An 18,482-nucleotide genomic window follows, 5' to 3' on the forward strand; every position below is an offset into this window, starting at 1 on the left:
TTGTGATCATGCTCCATTTTCGAGGCCTAATTTGAGCTATTGATTTAATTACTCACTCTGAATCTTTGAAAGTTTCCGATGTACTCTCTCCTCCATAACTCTGTTTTAGAAAATCCGAAGGGTAGCTTACATTTGTTGTGAATGTCGTTTAGAACAATTTTAGGGCGTGTTAGTTTCATGGTTTTGCTGCATAATTTACATTTTGATCCTAATGATGGCGTTTCCGAGAGGTCTGGTTTTGATTATTTTGAGATGAACTCATAAAAAAGAATGGTTACTTATTTAGTAGTAAGAGTGCAATTATTTTGAGACAGCTTCCTCGAAAAGAATTAGATTGTTTAAAAGAAGAAAATGGTTTTTACTTATAGTCCCTTTGAACTTTGATGGTACAATGCTGAACTGGGGTTTTATTGATGAAAACAACTAATCTCATCTTATCTTTCAGAAACAGTTGCAAAGTTGCAACTATTTTATCTAGTACGAAAACAACAATCAAACTCGATTACAAAATCGAAAAGGGTAATATAAATAGGATAGAAGGGCAAGTACAAAAACCTATTCGACTAAGGGGTTACTGCTGTTGTATGCCTTTTTTTTCCGTGAGTTGTACCCTACAACAGCAGTCTTCTTAGTCGATCATCTACGGATCACTTTTGCATAGTGCAGTGGTCGGTTAAAAAGACGTATATCAACCTAAGTCGAGTTCATGAGCGAACTCCATTCCAATACTGACGGTTCGGTTTCAGAATAAACATGAACCATACTTAGTGGGGACAAATCATTCAGGATAATGCCTGTATATTCAGTTTACAGGTTCATTTCGTTTACGGCACCGGAAAAAAAAAAAGTTTGATAGAAGTTGCATCCTTGATCTAACTGCTAGATTTTTGTTTTGATTTTGAATAACCTGTCCATCACAAATCGTAGATATAACTGATTCAAAGGTATCATCAAGATGTGCTTCATTTGACTATCTTCCAGTTCTGTGTAAATCAAGATTCAATATGCATCAGTTTCTATTTAATGATTGTTGTTTGACATTCTTCTTTTCCGTCTTCTTCACTTGAAACTTGTAATCTTGTATACACAAATGTACGTACATGCCAATCTGTCCGGAGATCCTAACGAAATAATCCCTCATAACTCCGCATCTATTTTATCTACTTGTTTTGTTACATGTTCTATACAATGTGTTTGGCCAAAGATCAAAAGTTGCTTTGTATTCCCTCCATTCTTTAATATAAGTCGTTTTAGAAAACTTTGTTTATTTTCCTCTTATTCGTCGTCGTACAATTTCCATGTATTAATAGCTCGAGTTTTCCACAAGAATTGAACTCTTGTGCTATTTTCATTGCAAAATACATGGAATGACGCAACTACTATTCCACTTACATTTTCAAGTGTACTATTTGAGGTAATTAGAAAGGGGAATTAAATTCTTAAGAGTACTGGAGAAATTGTGAAAGAAAAAATCATACTCCCTTTGTCCCGATATTTGTTGTCCTATTATATTTTGGGATGCGTCAGTTAATTGTTGTCCTTTCTATTTTGAGAATGAACTTGATGAGCAATTTGATAATTCAAACTTAATTTGTTCCACTTGTCATTTAGTAATTGGTTCCTTCCTCTTTTCATGGTCTTTGTGTCAAGACCAAAGGACAACAATTGACCGGTAGGGCTGTTCACTCAGTGGTCCGGACCAAAGACCGGACCATTTGGTCCGGACCAAATTTTATTTGGTCTAGTCCACGGTCCACCTATTTACTCTACTTTGGTCTTCAGTACGGTCCTGGACCAACCCGAATGGACCGCAGACCGGACCATGGACCAAACTTATATAAGAAAAGAATCTTTAAAATTGGAATTTTATTGATTTTATTTTCTAACTTTGTTTACACGTATTATAAGATGTGTAATTATGTACTTAAATCTAGTAAAAATGTTGCTTATTTTGATCGTTGGTTACGAACATTTAAAGTTCTAATTTTATATGCTAGGCATGTACATGACAATCATATTTGGTCCGGTCCACGCGTTTTTCTGGTCCAAACCGGACCGGACCAATATTAATATGGTTCGGTCCACCTTTTAACCCTTATTTAGTCTTCGGTCCAAAGAATTTGGTCCGGTCCGGTCCAGTCCGGTCCCGGACCAATGAACACCCCTATTGACCGTCCCGGGGAGTATAGCTTTTTTATATTTTTCGAGAATATTTAGCTAATTAATATTCTTTCCATTCGTTAACACGGTTCTTAATTCTTGTGCATAAAGTTAATCGACCGGGTGCTGATTTACGCAGTATACATTTTACTCATCATAGTACAATTTTGACCATACTATCCCTCTCATTTTTATTTTTTATTTTTATAAGGTAAAGAAACTAGATTGATCGAAAATCAACATATACCATCCTTTCAGATGGGAACGATAAAAGAAAGTCAAGATTTTGAAATTACCAGGTAGCAAGCATAAATGAAAGGGCACCAATAGAAAACTCTCGTTAAACAAGAATATCACTTTAAAGCCCGAAAAAGAATTAAAGAATAATATATAACATAAAAAGTTTCGTCTTAAAAAAGGACTAACCGTAAAGGGCAGCTACCCCTCTCATTTTTTCTCTCTTAATTTCATGTCTCTCGAATTTTTCTGATAATTGTACTGCATTGATGAATTTTTCATACAAAAAAATTAGTGAACTGCACAAACAACCTCATCACTTTTCCTCCTCCACCCTTCTGCCACCGTGGCCCACCATCCCCGTACCAAAACCCTTCCTCCTCTTAACCCTTTCAACTGCGACACCGATCCCCGCCCTTCCCTGTGCCGCCCTCCACCTGCGTCATTTTTCACCCATGCCATCATCTCGTCACCACACAACAGCCATTGCATAGAACAATAATTTATGGTTAACAAAAAACCCTAAATAAAACAAAAGTTCTAGAAATATGATGAAAAGAACCTTAATTTGATCCATAATTATAGTATTAACGAACTGTTCTAAAATCAAATTTTGTTTTTTACAATTAGAAATTGAATAATTTAAGATGGTGTGGTAGTGTTAGTAATTGAGAGAATAATTTGGAGGTTCTTTTTCATGAAGGGTAAGCAAATCAATCAATCAGAAAAATTTAATAAAGCAGAAACTTTTGAAACGATATTAGAGAGTCCAACTTTTTTAGAAATCCTATAATTTAAAGAAAAATTTAATAAATTGTCCTAACAAGAGCAGATTTCTAAAATAAATTAATAAAATTAACCTAATAAGAGTAGATTTTTAAAAACAAGTAAATTTTATTTAATTTTATATCCTAATATAAGTAGATTAAAATTATTAAATTACACACATGTATATAGAGTGTAGTGAGTATAAATTTCCAAGTAATTGTAAGTTTAACTTCTCATTCTATCTACTTCTCATTCTATCTTAAGTTGAAAATGAACTAAAATGTTATTAAATGTATCCTACCAATAGTAGATTTCTAAAAAAAATGCGATATTAGAAAGTCCAACGTTTTTAGAAATCCTATAATTTAAAGAAAAATTTAATAAATTATCCTAACAAGAGCAAATTTCTAAAAAAAAATTAATAAAATTAACCTAATAAGAGTAGATTTTTAAAAACAAGTAAATTTTATTTAATTTTATATCCTAATAAAAGTAGATTAAAATTATTAAATTACACACACACACACACACACACACACACACATATATATATATATATATATATATATATATATATAGAGAAATAGGATCATATGAGTTGGGTCAATCTTTGTGAGTTACCCCTCTAAATCTGGACCACTCATCTAAATTAAAAAGAATGGCTGAGATTTAATCTTACATCTTGTATATAAAAGATGTAAGATTTGCGGTTTCCTTTTTTTTTTTTCTTTTTTCAGTATTTCTCTCCCTTTTCACTGTTTCCCTCTCTAATTCTTCTTCTACTGCGATTTCAATTCGTTCGTCCTTGTTTCTTCGATTTTCTCCGTCATTCTTGTTTTTCGTGCTCACTAACTCTACTCATCTTCAATTTCGTCTCATAAGGTAATGAATCTCTTCTTTTGTACTATTTTTACATTGAATTCCAGCAATTTCGCTTTTTTCAATTTCTTGTTTTGGGCATGAATTTCTTGTTTTTTTGTGTTTACTCTTCAATTTATTCAGTCATTTTCATTACGTAGTTCAATTTGTTGTGTTTTTCTTGTTAAATTACATTTCCTATTGTTTTCGCATAATTTCTAGGGTTTCGTAATTTTATTTTTGCGTTTTTGAATTTTGTTGTTTTTGTTTTATTGTGATTTCGTTGTGCATTCTAATGAAGATATAATGTGTTTGTTGTTTGAATAATTCTGTTATTGTAATATATTGACGTAGTTATTGTATTACCTTAACCTAGTTATTCTATTATGAAAAATCAGTTATTGTATCTGGTAGTGACCTATTGGGTGTTGTGTACCTTAGTTGAATGGAAATGACTAGTTAAGAATTTGATTGGACTCATTATTACTGAAGTTTGATATTCATAACTCTTTACAAAAGCAAGTCACTGCTAATTTGGGAATTAACAAGAACGTGTTGGAGTTTCTTTGATGTTTGTATGTAAGTCACTGCTAATTTTGTAGTTATTCCTTGTTTATTGTATTAATCTGTTAAAAACAGTTATTGTATTACTTTAACCGAGTTATTGTATTATTCAAACTCAGTTATTGTATTTTGTAGTTATTTCTTGTTTGCTATGTTAAAAATATATTCTATTAATAATAGTTATTCTATTAATCCCGTCATTCTCTGATTACAATTTTCAAGTCTCAATTTTCTTGTCTTTTACTCTCATTTGCCTGATACTCACCAAATGGAACTTGTGTGAGAGGGGAGTGATGTTTAATTATTGTTGAGAATTTGCATTGTTTTGCACGAGTTCATAATATTGCTGCTTTACTTGTACAACATTAGGAGTTCCTCTGTTACTTTTATGTGCAAAAATAAGGAGGCGAAATTCAGTGTTGCATAAATAATCACTAAAGAGACACTAGTGGTATAACTGTCAATTACGGAAAATCAGCGTCTATTAGCTCAAAAGGTAGAGCATTGTGCCATTGCACAAGATGTGGGTTCAAGTCCTACATAGACGAGTAAATGTGATTATGTTAATGTCGCAATGTGATTTGCAGCTACACATTAAAAGCAAACAGCCGCTAGGATACTAGTTATTACATACTGCAGCCGAAGCTAAGGGATAGGAGTCCCTTATATTCTCATCAATAGGAATGTTTGAAAGATTACTCAAGTGTTCTTCACTTTTGGATGCTATTTAGGGGCAAAAGGGAATATGTCCTTGTAGCGTTCGACAAGTAGTTTGCAAAGCAGGTCATTTTCCAATTATCATATCTCCTTGTATACTTAAGCACATCCTATGGTTCTTATATCATTAGAAAACTTAATGTGTTAGCTAAATATAGAAGTTGGAATCATGGTCATAGCTTATGTATAACTCCAGAAACAACCACTGTAAGGGACTGTGCACGGAATGCCCTACAGGTCAGTTTTGACCTGTCATCAAAGAAGTGGCAATATCTCACAATCTAGGAATCATGGTCATAGTGCAGGGATCTTATTGTTTTTTACCATGGACCCATGCTTGTCAAATTGATGTTCAATGTTCCCATGTTGATCCTCAAAAACCATGAAAAGTGAAATTAATTACCTACAACTAACACATGCCGTGCTTTAGTATTCACAATACGATTAAGAAAATCCTCACAAAAACAGACACAATCTCTTTGTTTTTCCATCTGTTTTATTGCTGAACGTTTTCCGTTTTATTGTTCATCTATTTATTTTAAAATACTCAAAAATAGTCATAGTCACAAATTAAATGCTGCACATACTCTCAATTTTTTACAGCCATCTTCAAAGGATGTGAATAAACAAAGTTACATCTCAGACTTAAGTCTTTTTTTATACGAGGAGCAACAACTACAGCAGAGTCTAGAATGCAATCCACCCTACTCTTGTTCCTTTGAATCCAAATCCGATATATATACAGGAAACGACAACGACTGTCACATATATCCTCTGCAATTTTGATCTCTTGATTTTCTTAATCCAATTCAGTATATTAGCCCTGTCAAGCTTAATCTTTAACCAACTCTCGATAATGTCTAGCACAGTCTTACTGTACTGACATTTAAAGAACAAATGGAGTATTTTTCAGTAGCATCTTCACAAATGCAACAATTAGCATTATCGTTCAATCAACCATGTAATTCGATGTGCGAAAGCGCCTTATTGTAAACACATGAGTATGCAATTCTAATCTTTGTTGATAATAATAAGCCCATGTAGGAATTGAACCTACATCCTTTGCGCAATTGCACAAATGCTCTACCATTTGAGCTAATGAGCTAGTGTAGTAGAAATTCAATATCTTAGATTCTATACAAAACAAAACAATACAATCTCTGCAGCAGCAGTTATTTTAATGTTATAATGCAGTTATTGTATTATACAAATCCAATTATTCTATCAGAGAGGGGAGCTTTTTAGTGAGATTGGTAGCCTAGTCTACCACAATGCACACACAGTTATTTTAATGTAATAGTAAAATTATTTCATTATTAAATAGTAATTATTGTAAGGATATTTTTGTCAGGTCATATAAAATAATCTTTATTATGAAAAAAACAATCTCTGCTGCAGTAGTTATTTTAATGTTATAATGAAGTTATTGTATTATACAAATCCAGTTATTCTATCAGAGAGAGGAGCTTTTTACTGAGATTGGTAGCCTAGTCCACCACAATGCACACACGTTTATTCTAATCTAAAATAGTACAGTTATTTCATTATTAACTAGTTGTTTATTGTAAGGATATTTTTGTCAGATTCTATAAAACAGCCATTATGATGGAGAAAAACAATCTCTCCTGCAACAGTTATTTTAATGTTATAATGAAGTTATTGTATTATACGAATCCAGTTATTCTATTAGAAAAAGGATGTTTTTTTACTGAAATTGGTAGTCAAGACCAGCACAATGCATCACAGTTATTCTAATGTAATAGTACAGTTATTTCATTATTAACTAGCTAGTTGTTTATTGTAAGGATATTTTTGTCAGATTCTATAAAACAGCCATTATGATGGAGAAAAACATTCTCTCCTGCAACAGTTATTTTAATGTTATAATGAAGTTATTGTATTATACGAATCCAGTTATTCTATTAGAAAAAGGATGTTTTTTTACTAAAATTGGTAGTAAAGACCAGCACAATGCATCACAGTTATTCTAATGTAATAGTACAGTTATTTCATTATTAACTAGTTGTTTATTGTAAGGATATTTTTGTTAGATTCTATAAAACAGCCATTATGATGGAGAAAAACAATCTCTCCTGCAACAGTTATTTTAATGTTATAATGAAGTTATTGTATTATACGAATCCAGTTATTCTATTAGAAAAAGGATGTTTTTTTACTGAAATTGGTAGTCAAGACCAGCACAATGCATCACAGTTATTCCAATGTAATAGTACAGTTATTTCATTATTAACTAGTTGTTTATTTTAAAGATATTTTTGCCAGATCCTATAAAACAGTCATTATGATGGAAAAAACAATCTCTCCTGCAACAGTTATTTTAATGTTATAATGCAGTTATTGTATTATACGAAACCAGTTATTCTATTAGAAAAAGGAGGTTTTTCAAATTGATAGTCAAGGCCAGCACAATGCATCACAATTATTTTAATGCAATAGTACAGTTATTTTAATACTGTAATTCAGTTATTGTATTATACTAATCAGTTATTCAAATACTAGATATTGAATGAAATCTACATGCAATTATTGTGATATTATGTGGTAGTTATTCTAACGACTTTCTAAACAACAAAATGAGTAACAGTACGAAAATAATCAATATAATGAACAAAAGTTTCACAAAACTTATCAACCTAATAACAACATTTATTATATCAACATTATTTCACAAATTTATACCTGAATTCATCGATGTTTGATTATCAGCAATATTATAAAGCAGAGTAAGAGTTTGATCATCTGAATTCATCATCGTTGAAGTTGAAAATTACGGTAAAAAAACACCTAAATCATGTCAGAATTTGTTATTTAATTCAAATACTGAAGTTATTCGATTATTAAATCAGAAATCAGAAGAATAGTAATACCTTCGTTTGGATTTGAAGAATTAGGGTTTCCGGATGATGAATTTGATAAAATTTGATGAACAGATTGATAGTTTCAAGTGATTTAATCGAAATAGTTAATGAATTTGTGCTAAAATTGTGGATCGAAAAAAAAAGTGAAGAATCAGATGAATTGATGATCAAAATTTTGAAGAACAGTGTTTGATGATAAAAAAGTAGAGAGAGAAAGATAGAGAAATGAATGATCGTGTGTTTGTTTGTAAAATAATTGCTAATTTGGTTTTGTTAGGTCATTTGCTTATATAGGCGGGGGAAACTCACGAAAAGTGGCAAACTCACCGGATCTTGCCTCTATATATATATATATATATATATATATATATATATATATATATATATATATATATATATATATATATATATAGAGAGAGAGAGAGAGAGAGAGAGAGAGAGAGAGAGAGAGAGAGTGTAGTGAGTATAAATTTCCAAGTAATTGTAAGTTTAACTTCTCATTCTATCTTAAGTTGAAAATGAACTAAAATGTTATTAAATGTATCCTAACAATAGTAGATTTCTAAAAAAAATTAAAAAATTATCCTAATAAAAGTAGATTTCTTAAGAACAAAACAAATTTTACTTAATTTTATCGTAATATAAGTAGATTAAATTTATTAAATCACATGCATATGTATTTTAGTGAGTATAAATTTATAAGTAATGGTAACTTTAATTTCTCATTCTATCTTAAGTTGAAAATGAACTAAAATGTTAAAGATATTTCATAACAAATGGGAGGCAGTTTAGTACTTTATATTCCAGTTGAAAATGAACTAAAATGTTAAAGATGTCTCATAACAAATGGGAATGGGAGGCAGTTTAGTACTTTATATTCCATGACTATTTGTGATATTGACATAGTGTTTTCCGAGTGAATTTCTTTTGTAGGAAACAACGATATATGGGGAGGATTTGTATGAATAATAATATTGACAACACCTTTAAATTTTGCGTTTTTAGAACGTTTGTTTGACTAATACTACCACTTCACCAAATTTATGTAAGCTAATGGCTACTTCATGATCTTGAATTAGGTTATAGATCTTCAATGACAATTATCTAGGTATGACAATCTGATTAAGATTTTTATGATTCACATCATACCATCCTAGAAGCATATATGTTAAATGTATGAAGTGGAATTTCTTAGTGTTTAAGGCATAAGTCGATACAACAGGCCATAAATCATCAATACCAATAATCAAATATTAATATTACTATTATAGAATATACTATTAGGAATCAACTCAAATACAATAACAACAATATTTTTAAGATAATGTCTAATTATACCCACCCAACATTTGTAAAACATAGAACACTGCAAAAATTCATGTTATGTTATTCATGATTGAATTTTATCCCACCATTTTTAAAACATTGTAATTTAATTGAATAATATTTCCTCCCTTCCACTTTAGTGTCCTACTTTCTATTTTGGGAAAGTTTAAGAGATAAATGTAAAACTACTACTCTACCCCTTTATTTGGGAAGAATGGGTACAATGTCATTTTGATGGAACGACAAATAGTTAAAAGACTAGGGGAATAATGGTAATCCATTATTTTAGCTTATCAAATTAATTTAGAAAAGGAATAATTAATTTGGAATAAATTTTACAAAAAGGAGTACAATAAAAGTTGAATGGAGGAAGTATGTAGCAAGAAAGACGAAAGACTTAGCGAGTTGATGATGAAACAACTTAATTATGCGATTGCACAAGAAAGAAGACCAACCTGAATGGTAAGTAGTTCGCTCCAAAGGAGTACATGGAGTACACTTGAAAGTTCATCCTTCTAACCACTGCCTTAAATGATCACAAGCAACCTAACCAATACCCACCAAAATAGAAGTAGCGCAAAAGGAGGCGTCTACAATGATCTTGTGCCACGGAGAATTAGGAGGGCCTTAAAAAATTCGATTAACAGGTGTCTAAGGGCGGATTTCAAGAGTGTTGGTAAGAGATCATGAAGAGCAATGAAAATGAGTAATAAAGCATTAAACCCACTACGGGTCAAAGGGGTCTAACACTAAGCTAACCAAAGCCACCAAATGAATAAGGAGAAGATATGAAAGTAAATTAAGACGCGTTGGAGTGATTGAAGTGTTGATGAAAAAGTCTAAGTTAAGAGTCAAATTAAAGGAGTAGATGAAGATAAACGAGAGCTCACAAGAACCCTACACAATGTGAAGCGAAGGAAAGTCTCACATTATGTGGATGGTGGTCTTATAGTGATGGTGACACATGCCGCAAGAAGGTGAAATAGGCAAACCCCCAGAGGAGAAGGTAACATTATGTAGGAGTACAGCTAGACTACCAAGAAAGACACAAGAAAAGAGAAATATGGTGTTGGTACGAATAGAACACTAGCATTTAAGGCTGGCAATAAAAGAAGAGTAAGGTGAGTAGACTAACAAACAGGCCATGTTCGTGTTGTTCGGGTTTGGCGGAATTCGGGTTGGACTAGGTCGAGTCGGGTCATTTCGCGTTTAAGTTATTTTCGGGTATATTGTTTATTTTCAAATTAATTATTTAGAGATAATGATCAATTTGTGATAATAAACATTCGGGTCAGGTTAAATAAGCAAGCCAATTTAGGTTTTGATCATATTTGGGTCCTCAATTCGGGTTCAGGTCAAGTTTGTTTGGGGTCGATTTAGTTTTGCTATGTCATAATGAGGGTAAGAGACTAAGAGAACTCTTTGGAATAAGAGAGACCTAATGAGAAACTTTTGAAGGAGAACAAGTTAAAACTCATTGTCATAAACGTTCTAAGAGTCATTGACTATAATGGAGGACGTCAAACACGTTTTTAAGTTGGCGGAGGAGAAGTCCAAAAAGAAGGGATTTAAGAAGTCAAAGGGTATACAATGTACCACATATATATTAGTCACTATCATACTTTAGTTAAAAAGATGCAAAGAGAGAAGACGCGTACTATGTAAATATTGTATGTAAAACACGCAATGTTAAATTAATTAAAACACAAATGAATTGTCATTTTTGTTTTGTTTTATCAATAAAACCTCAAAACTACTATGTAAAGGAAAAAAATGTGTTATCGAAATGTCAATTAGTTTACCTTATAAAATCATATGTTCAATCAATAATGAACGTTAAGCAAATTATAAAGCGCGAAGTGGCCATTGAGCCCCATTACTTTGGCTAATCGTGAGATTGAGCGCTAATTGTGAGATTGCGCCCCTTAGGTTTAGATTGTAGCAATTAAACCCTATAAATTACGCAAAAGATGAAATTAAGCTCTTACCCAAAATCTCATGAAAAATTCATTTTCTCATACCAGAAAAACTAAGTATAGGTTTTGTTTAAAGAAAAGTGCAAAATTCTTAGGATGTTCAACATTTATATTGTTGAAAATGATCCTAATAAAAGTCCCGTGCATCGCACGGGCTTTCCAACTAGTAGTATTATAAAGATGTAAAATTAGACCTTCATTTTTTCGATGAAGTGATAATTAAACATTGCTTTCGTGAAGCCAACAAAGTTGCTGACTTCATGACTACTATTGGACATTCATGTCCAACTCTTTCGAGGTGGTTTGATAGCCGGTGGCTTTAACTTACCTCCCTCATTTCGAAAGGATGAAATAGGTTGGTCCTACCCTATAAAATCAACCTAGTTTTCTTACCTAATTAAAAAAAAAAAAAAAAAAAAAAAAGTAATGGACAAAAAGGTTAAAGTAAAATTCGTTGCGAAAATAAATTACGTAAAGTAAACTATATGGGAGTATGTTGTGATCTTTGTTATTTCAAGCACAACACATGCTGGGATGTGTAGCAAATGTCTGAACATCATTAGGTGTATAATCCCACTGACCCAAAAAATGATCCCTTTACTAAATCTGTGTTCCTAGTATTCATACGTTTGCTTTCAGATAATTCCTTGATTACTAGTACTAGTAAGTCGCAACACAGTGATACTCAAAAATAGTCCTTGGACTACAAGCACCCGCGTCAATATTTCTAAATCTGAGTAAACATAGGTTACAACCCTATAGGGACCATTTCATATGCAACATTCGTGTTAAATCTTTTTGGAACAAACCAACGTCCACCAAATCGCTGTTGCAGGTAAATTAGGACCACAAAAACCAGACCAAGGCATGATATAAGAATATCCCAGGTTGTTGAATACAAGTTCATTCCAGGGTCTGCGTATATGTACCATGGATCATAACTCCACGACGAACTATGAGCCCTGAATAGATCGTACCCATGAGGCAGCAACCGAACTATTGTTGTCCCCATATAGTATGGAACCGAGAGTGGCGCCCTCTTGGAGTCTGAGAATACATTGAACATTATTTGTGGGACCAGAAAGGCGTCAAGAATGAAACCGGCGTATGACTTGACATCTCCCCAGAAGGTCCAACTGGAGTTCGAGCTGATTTTGAGAGGCCGGAAGGACCTCTTTGGTTGGCCCCTCAATTGCTGTACTAGCCAAGCAGTAAGGGCTACGACTGCGTACAGAGGGAGTGTGTAACGGATAACCTTCTTGTCTGATTCTTGTAACGCTGTTTTCTGGGTACTGTCATCCCCTCTTGCAGACCATGTTAGTTGCAGGAGACGAAACTCAAGAAGAAAGGCGACCATGGTAATAACTCTGACTAAAACTTCATTCACTTCAAGCCATCCTCCAGTCCCGAAAAGCACAGTTTTCTTGGTATGGGTTGATAAGAAAAAGGCTTCCATGTTCAATAGCAAGGGAATCATATGACCCAAGGTGATTACAATGAGCATTACTATCGAAATGAATGGAAGCACATCCGGGTGCTTTTTCACATGAAAGAGCTGCAGCCCAATAAAAATGCAGGCTAGTGTGTTCGAAATTAAGATCATGGTAATCTCCAAATCCATCCTCCAAAACACTTCCTTTACTTGACTCCTAGTGAGAGAAGTTCCCGAGAGATCAAGACTCTCAAAGTAGAGAGGATCCGAGGTTTTATCACGTTTGCTTTCAATAGTCCCTTTGACAGCTAAATTATTGTTGTTATCACGAGGAGGAAACTGAATGTCGACAAATATATCACAATCCGCTCTACTAGTATTCAGAGATACATTGTCATCGGTTTCACGATTCCAACAGCCCACCATACAAAGGTGTCCGACTTTAGCATCATATAAGCCTTCAGCAGAGATTATTATCTTTTCATCACTTGTAAATGATTTACTGCCAACCTTAAACTCATCTCTAGGTGAGATGATGATTCGGTAGGCAACATTTAGCCGCGATGTGTTGTATTGTGTGCTATTTACTGAACCAACCACATTCGGAGTTGGTAAGACCGTAGAACGGAAGTATGGATACATATTCTGCACAAAGCGATCACCAACAAACACAGGGTTAGCCTTACCCCAAGCTGTATTTCCCTTGCTATTTTTCACATCCATGTCAAATTTCAGATCTTGGGAATAAGGGTCCGGAAAAATCTTCCCCTTGTGCTTAATTCCTTTCTTCTCTGCACAAAACTTGCCCGCCCTTCCAGTTTCAGTGTATTCATACTTCATATCAGGAAGCGCAGCTCTCCTAGTCCCGGAAGCATGAATCTCAATTCTATCAAAGTAACCCGGTTCATCAACACCCTTGTCACTCCACATATGACCGGAAACAACACTCCAATTCCTAAGTGACAATCTATCAGGAAGCTCAAAATTCACCCTTATAGAACAATCACCTATAGAAGCATTCAACGGATCCTCAGTGAAATTGACAATCCTACACACGACGAAATCAATCATAGTCTTCCCCTCATTCCAAGCTCCCTCAGCCACCAATGTCCTACCAGGATCCAATGGCTGTCTAACACCATTCCGTACATCACTAACATTCGACACGACAAATGCAACCCTAACCAACCTCTGGCCGGTACAATCAATCTCATTCATCGACATAAACCTTGGCAAAAACCCGAGTAACCCATCAATCAAACTACAATTCCTACCCCCACCACCACCACCACAATCTTTCCCATGATCAAGCTCAAAATAACTAGCCAAACTACTAATCTGATGACAATTCCTAAACAACCTACCAGCATTCGACAACAAAGAACTATTACTATTACTATTACTATTACTATTACTATTACTAGTACTAATAGCTTGATTATCGTTAATCAAAGAATAATGATACTCCATCCTACTAAAACCCATAATCGAAACGGGCTTAAAAAAGCTCACTCTACCATCAAAATCCAAACTTTGTAAAGACCCAAAAACCAAACTAGAATTAACAAGAGAGGTATTAGGATAAACAGATTTAAAAACAACATCAAGTTCCAAATCTGCTTTATTACCCAACCCAACCATACACAATTCCCCAGAAGCCGAATCCCAATACCCAGATAGCCGAAAGCGGATCACTCTGGGACCGCGTTGGATCCGAGGTCCACCATGAGATGTAAGCAAATATCGGCCGCGACGACGATACGATTGAATGGTTAAGGTGGAATCGAGTTTGAAGAGGGAGGGATTGGTGGTGGGGGAGAAGGTGAGGGGGATGAGGGTGGCGGTGGTGGTTGAGGTGGTGATGGTGGGGTCCAGTAGGGCGGTGGCGGAAGGGGTGGTGTATGCGGCGAGGAAAGTGGGGATATGAGGAGTGAAGTGTGGGGATTGAGTGGAGGAAGGTGGAGAAGGAGGGAGATGAGGACAGTGTTGTGTGTATGAGATTCTAGATGGGATTGGTTGTGGTGTGATTAGTGAAGGAAGATTGAGGAGGAGGAGGAGGAGGACGATGATGATGGAGAAGAGAGGGTGATGATTTCTGTTCATTGTTGTTGACTTTGTGTTATGGAGGATGACAAGATTAATGGTTGGTTTTCTGTGTTTTATTCACTTCGTTTAGGATGAGTAACTAAAGTAGGGTAAGTGTTGATGAAGATGGATAATATTGACCGTTTGGGTGAAGTTTAGTGGTTAAATTTTGGTAAATTTCAGTAGAGTCTCCTCAAGAGCAAAATTTTGTGGAGTATTCTTTGTTTGAGTTTATGTCTTATAGACCTCGAGCCTGTCCCGAGTCCATGTCTTATAAACTTCGAGCATGTCACCCTCGGATGGCTTACCTGTTATACGTGGTTTGCACGTAGGGTTTACTCGGTGTGCATCGAAGGTAGCGGCTGTGGGTATAATGGGTAATATTTCGTCACAAGTAAGTTGAATACGAGTTAAAATGTAACTCATAGATAAAAAGTTACCCAAAATATTTCTAAGCTATAACAATTTGATATTAAAATGGTGGAATTTTCTCGTTAAAATGACAACATTTGGCCCGTTTTCAGCTTGTGACAAAAAGTATCCGCCTCCAATGAGAATTGGTGGAATCGAAATGCCAAGGATAACAAATTAACAAGGTGATATTTAAGTAATCTTATACTATTCAGTCATGTAGATGGGAGCTAGTTTAGCCTGTAAAGGCATAAGGTTAGTTAGTACTAGTGACTTAGACACTTATAATTTGGAGTCAAGCTTGTCAGGATCGTATTCGTGAGTAAGTCTCCTTTGTGACGGGTATGTCCGTTACAAATCTATAACGGGTTAAATATCACCTACGTGAGTGTTTAAGACAAAAATCATAATACCTAGAAAGTAACAAATGACTTATCTTTATCTACTAATGTGGGTGATACTTGACCACTTGTGACGGATATGTTCGTCACAAACAAGAAATTGTGCACATTCACCTTTGTGACTCTCTTTAAACGGAAAAATAAATAAAAAGTATTTGATTATATTGCCCCATATCATATGTTATCAACGACAGAACCAGGATTTGAACTTAGAGGGGCGAATGAGTAATTATACAAGGTAAACTTGAAAAAAAATCGGAAAATTTAAATAAAACCTACGAAAATCTTGTCCGTCGGGCGAAGGGGAGGATGCGGTTTTGTCCTACCTAGACGAGTTAGTCTCTGCCCAATTGTTCTACTCGGTCCCTTTGTAGAGTTCAGTAGCCCAACGAATACTCTAGACTCTAGAGGGGGTGAATAGAGTATGTACCCTTTTTGAAAAATTTACACTACTTGGTATACACTTTTATATTCATGACTTATAAATTAAGTTTGAATATACAAAGTGTGTTGATGAACTTGAGCGAAAACGTGAAACACAATAAAGTTACGAAATTTATAAAGAACACACGAGATTTTTGGCCCAATTGAAAACCTACGTCCACCCCCTTTTTATTAATTGTTTATCACGAGCGCTTAATGTGGTTTAGCGTACAACAAACAACTAAACCCCACGACTAACCTTAATCGTGCTATTGAAGGATGTTAAGCCTTCGTTGTGTGAGAGATGTTAAGCTCTCGGTGGTTAAAGACGTTAAGCTTTCGTGGTGTAGGATGTTAAGCCTACGGTGTGTGAGATGTTAAGCTTACAAGAGTTTGTAATCACGATTACAATCAATTCCAAACTAATCAAAATACAATTCAATTGTCTAGAAAAAATTGTAAAACTATGCATTTTAAAAGATGAACTTTGACACGAAAAGTACACGTTTTAAAGTAATAGACTTTCGAAAATATTTTTTGCAAAAATAAAACGTTAAGAGCAAGCAAGAATGCAGCGGATGTGTTTTGCAAAAATCGATTTAAATCAAATGGAAAGTCGTATCTAATTATGAAATGTGCATGAGTATATATAGATACAATTAGGTCAAGTATATTGGATCATACGATCCAACTCTTGCACGACTAGAGACATCTTGCCACACAAGTCATAACTAGGGCTTCATAAAATAATATAGGATAATCATTTCTAAAATATCTTGGCCAAAAATAAGTTAGAAGAGATAAAAATTCATTTGATATTTTATGAAAATAGAAAACCGAAAAGATATGACTTACTTTTAAATATTTCGGTTGAAAAGATAAGGAAACTAAGATAGTTTTCAAGATTTGTAAAAGATAAATATTTTAAAAGATAAGAGATCTTGATTGAGAAAGGAAATTAATCTTGTCTATCTTATTAATGAAAAATTTATTCATATCTTGTAAAACAAGATACAAGAAAATCATTTTCCAAAAGATATGAAAGTTTAGACTCCCAATCTAAATTAAAATCCCATATTATAAAACAAGATATAAAAGTTTTTCAAGATATCATTCAATTAATAAACGAAAACTAGAAGATTTTAGAAAGCATGGAAAAGTTTTGAAATACTACAGACTGAACATTCTCCTCAACCAAAGTTACCGTTACCTCATAATATAACAGAGTTCATATTGCCTGAGGTAATGTTCCCCTCAACCAAGGTGATTGTTACCTCAACTGTTGTTTCATTTTTTGCATGGTTCTAAAATCACGTTTTACAAATTATGTCCATAATTTTGTTCTTGGACTTTGTGACAACTTTATTAGTCTTTTTTTTTTTTTTACTTTGATCATCATCTTTATGCTTCCTTTTGAATCCGAGCTTTAATACTTAAACAGTATACTCCCTCCTATTCACTATTTTCTTCCTTATTTCCTTAAACGGATTATTCAGATTTTCTTCCCCTTTCTTATTTTGGAAACTTTTACTCTTATTTTATTCATTCCTCTCTCCTATCATCAAACCCCACCTAACTCTTTTACTCATATTTTATTATTTTCCTTAATTTTTTGGCCCCATAATTCCTTATTTAACTCATAATTATTCATCCCTCTCTCCTATCACCAAACACCACACAACCTTTTTACTCTTATTTTATTTTTTTCCTTAATCCTTGTACCCTTAGCAAAAAAGAACAATATGGAGAATAGGAGCGAGTATAATTCAAAACATATCAAGCTCATAAAAGTATAAATAAAATAATTTAGAAATAAAACGATATTGACATGCTTCAAAATCTAATAAGACCTAAGGTCAACACCCTTTTTCCGAGTGGATATCCGATAACGCATGTAAGATTTCTCCATCTAATACCAAGGATTGATCATTAAAATTCACTATAACAAGTTAGTGGATTTGGTGTTGAGAAATAATATAGGGTTCACCGAAGTGAAGACAATTCGATTCGATTTATATACCACCAATTCCAAGTCTCCATGTATTCAACAAAATCTCCCTTTTTACACCCAATACCGGTCCTACTTATAAAGAAATTTAATCAATCAAGGTGGCTTCTGCCTCCTCATGGTTATGTCTTACTTTAATACCAAGGGTGCCTCCTATGGAAACCCGGGTCCTTCTGGATGTGGTGGAATATTTAGAAACGATATGGGTAATTTTAACAATGCCTTATATTTTCATGT

At 33.9% G+C, this 18,482-nt stretch overlaps 1 protein-coding gene across 1 annotated transcript; it reads right to left on the minus strand.

Moving 5' to 3' along the window:
- Window positions 1-12,062: 12,062 nt before the first annotated feature.
- On the minus strand, window positions 12,063-15,132 carry LOC141642983 (uncharacterized). The gene has a single exon (XM_074451992.1). It carries the CDS (start codon window positions 15,018-15,020, stop codon window positions 12,234-12,236), a length of 2,787 nt encoding a protein of 928 aa, XP_074308093.1. The 5' UTR covers window positions 15,021-15,132; the 3' UTR covers window positions 12,063-12,233.
- Window positions 15,133-18,482: the final 3,350 nt, after the last annotated feature.

This window comes from Silene latifolia, chromosome 2, assembly GCF_048544455.1.
Source record: "Silene latifolia isolate original U9 population chromosome 2, ASM4854445v1, whole genome shotgun sequence".
Taxonomy (NCBI): domain Eukaryota; kingdom Viridiplantae; phylum Streptophyta; class Magnoliopsida; order Caryophyllales; family Caryophyllaceae; genus Silene; species Silene latifolia.

Bases quoted from the DNA above. Each gene is read 5' to 3' on its own strand.
- LOC141642983 (XM_074451992.1), bottom strand. From the start codon at position 15,020: ATGAACAGAAATCATCACCCTCTCTTCTCCATCATCATCGTCCTCCTC.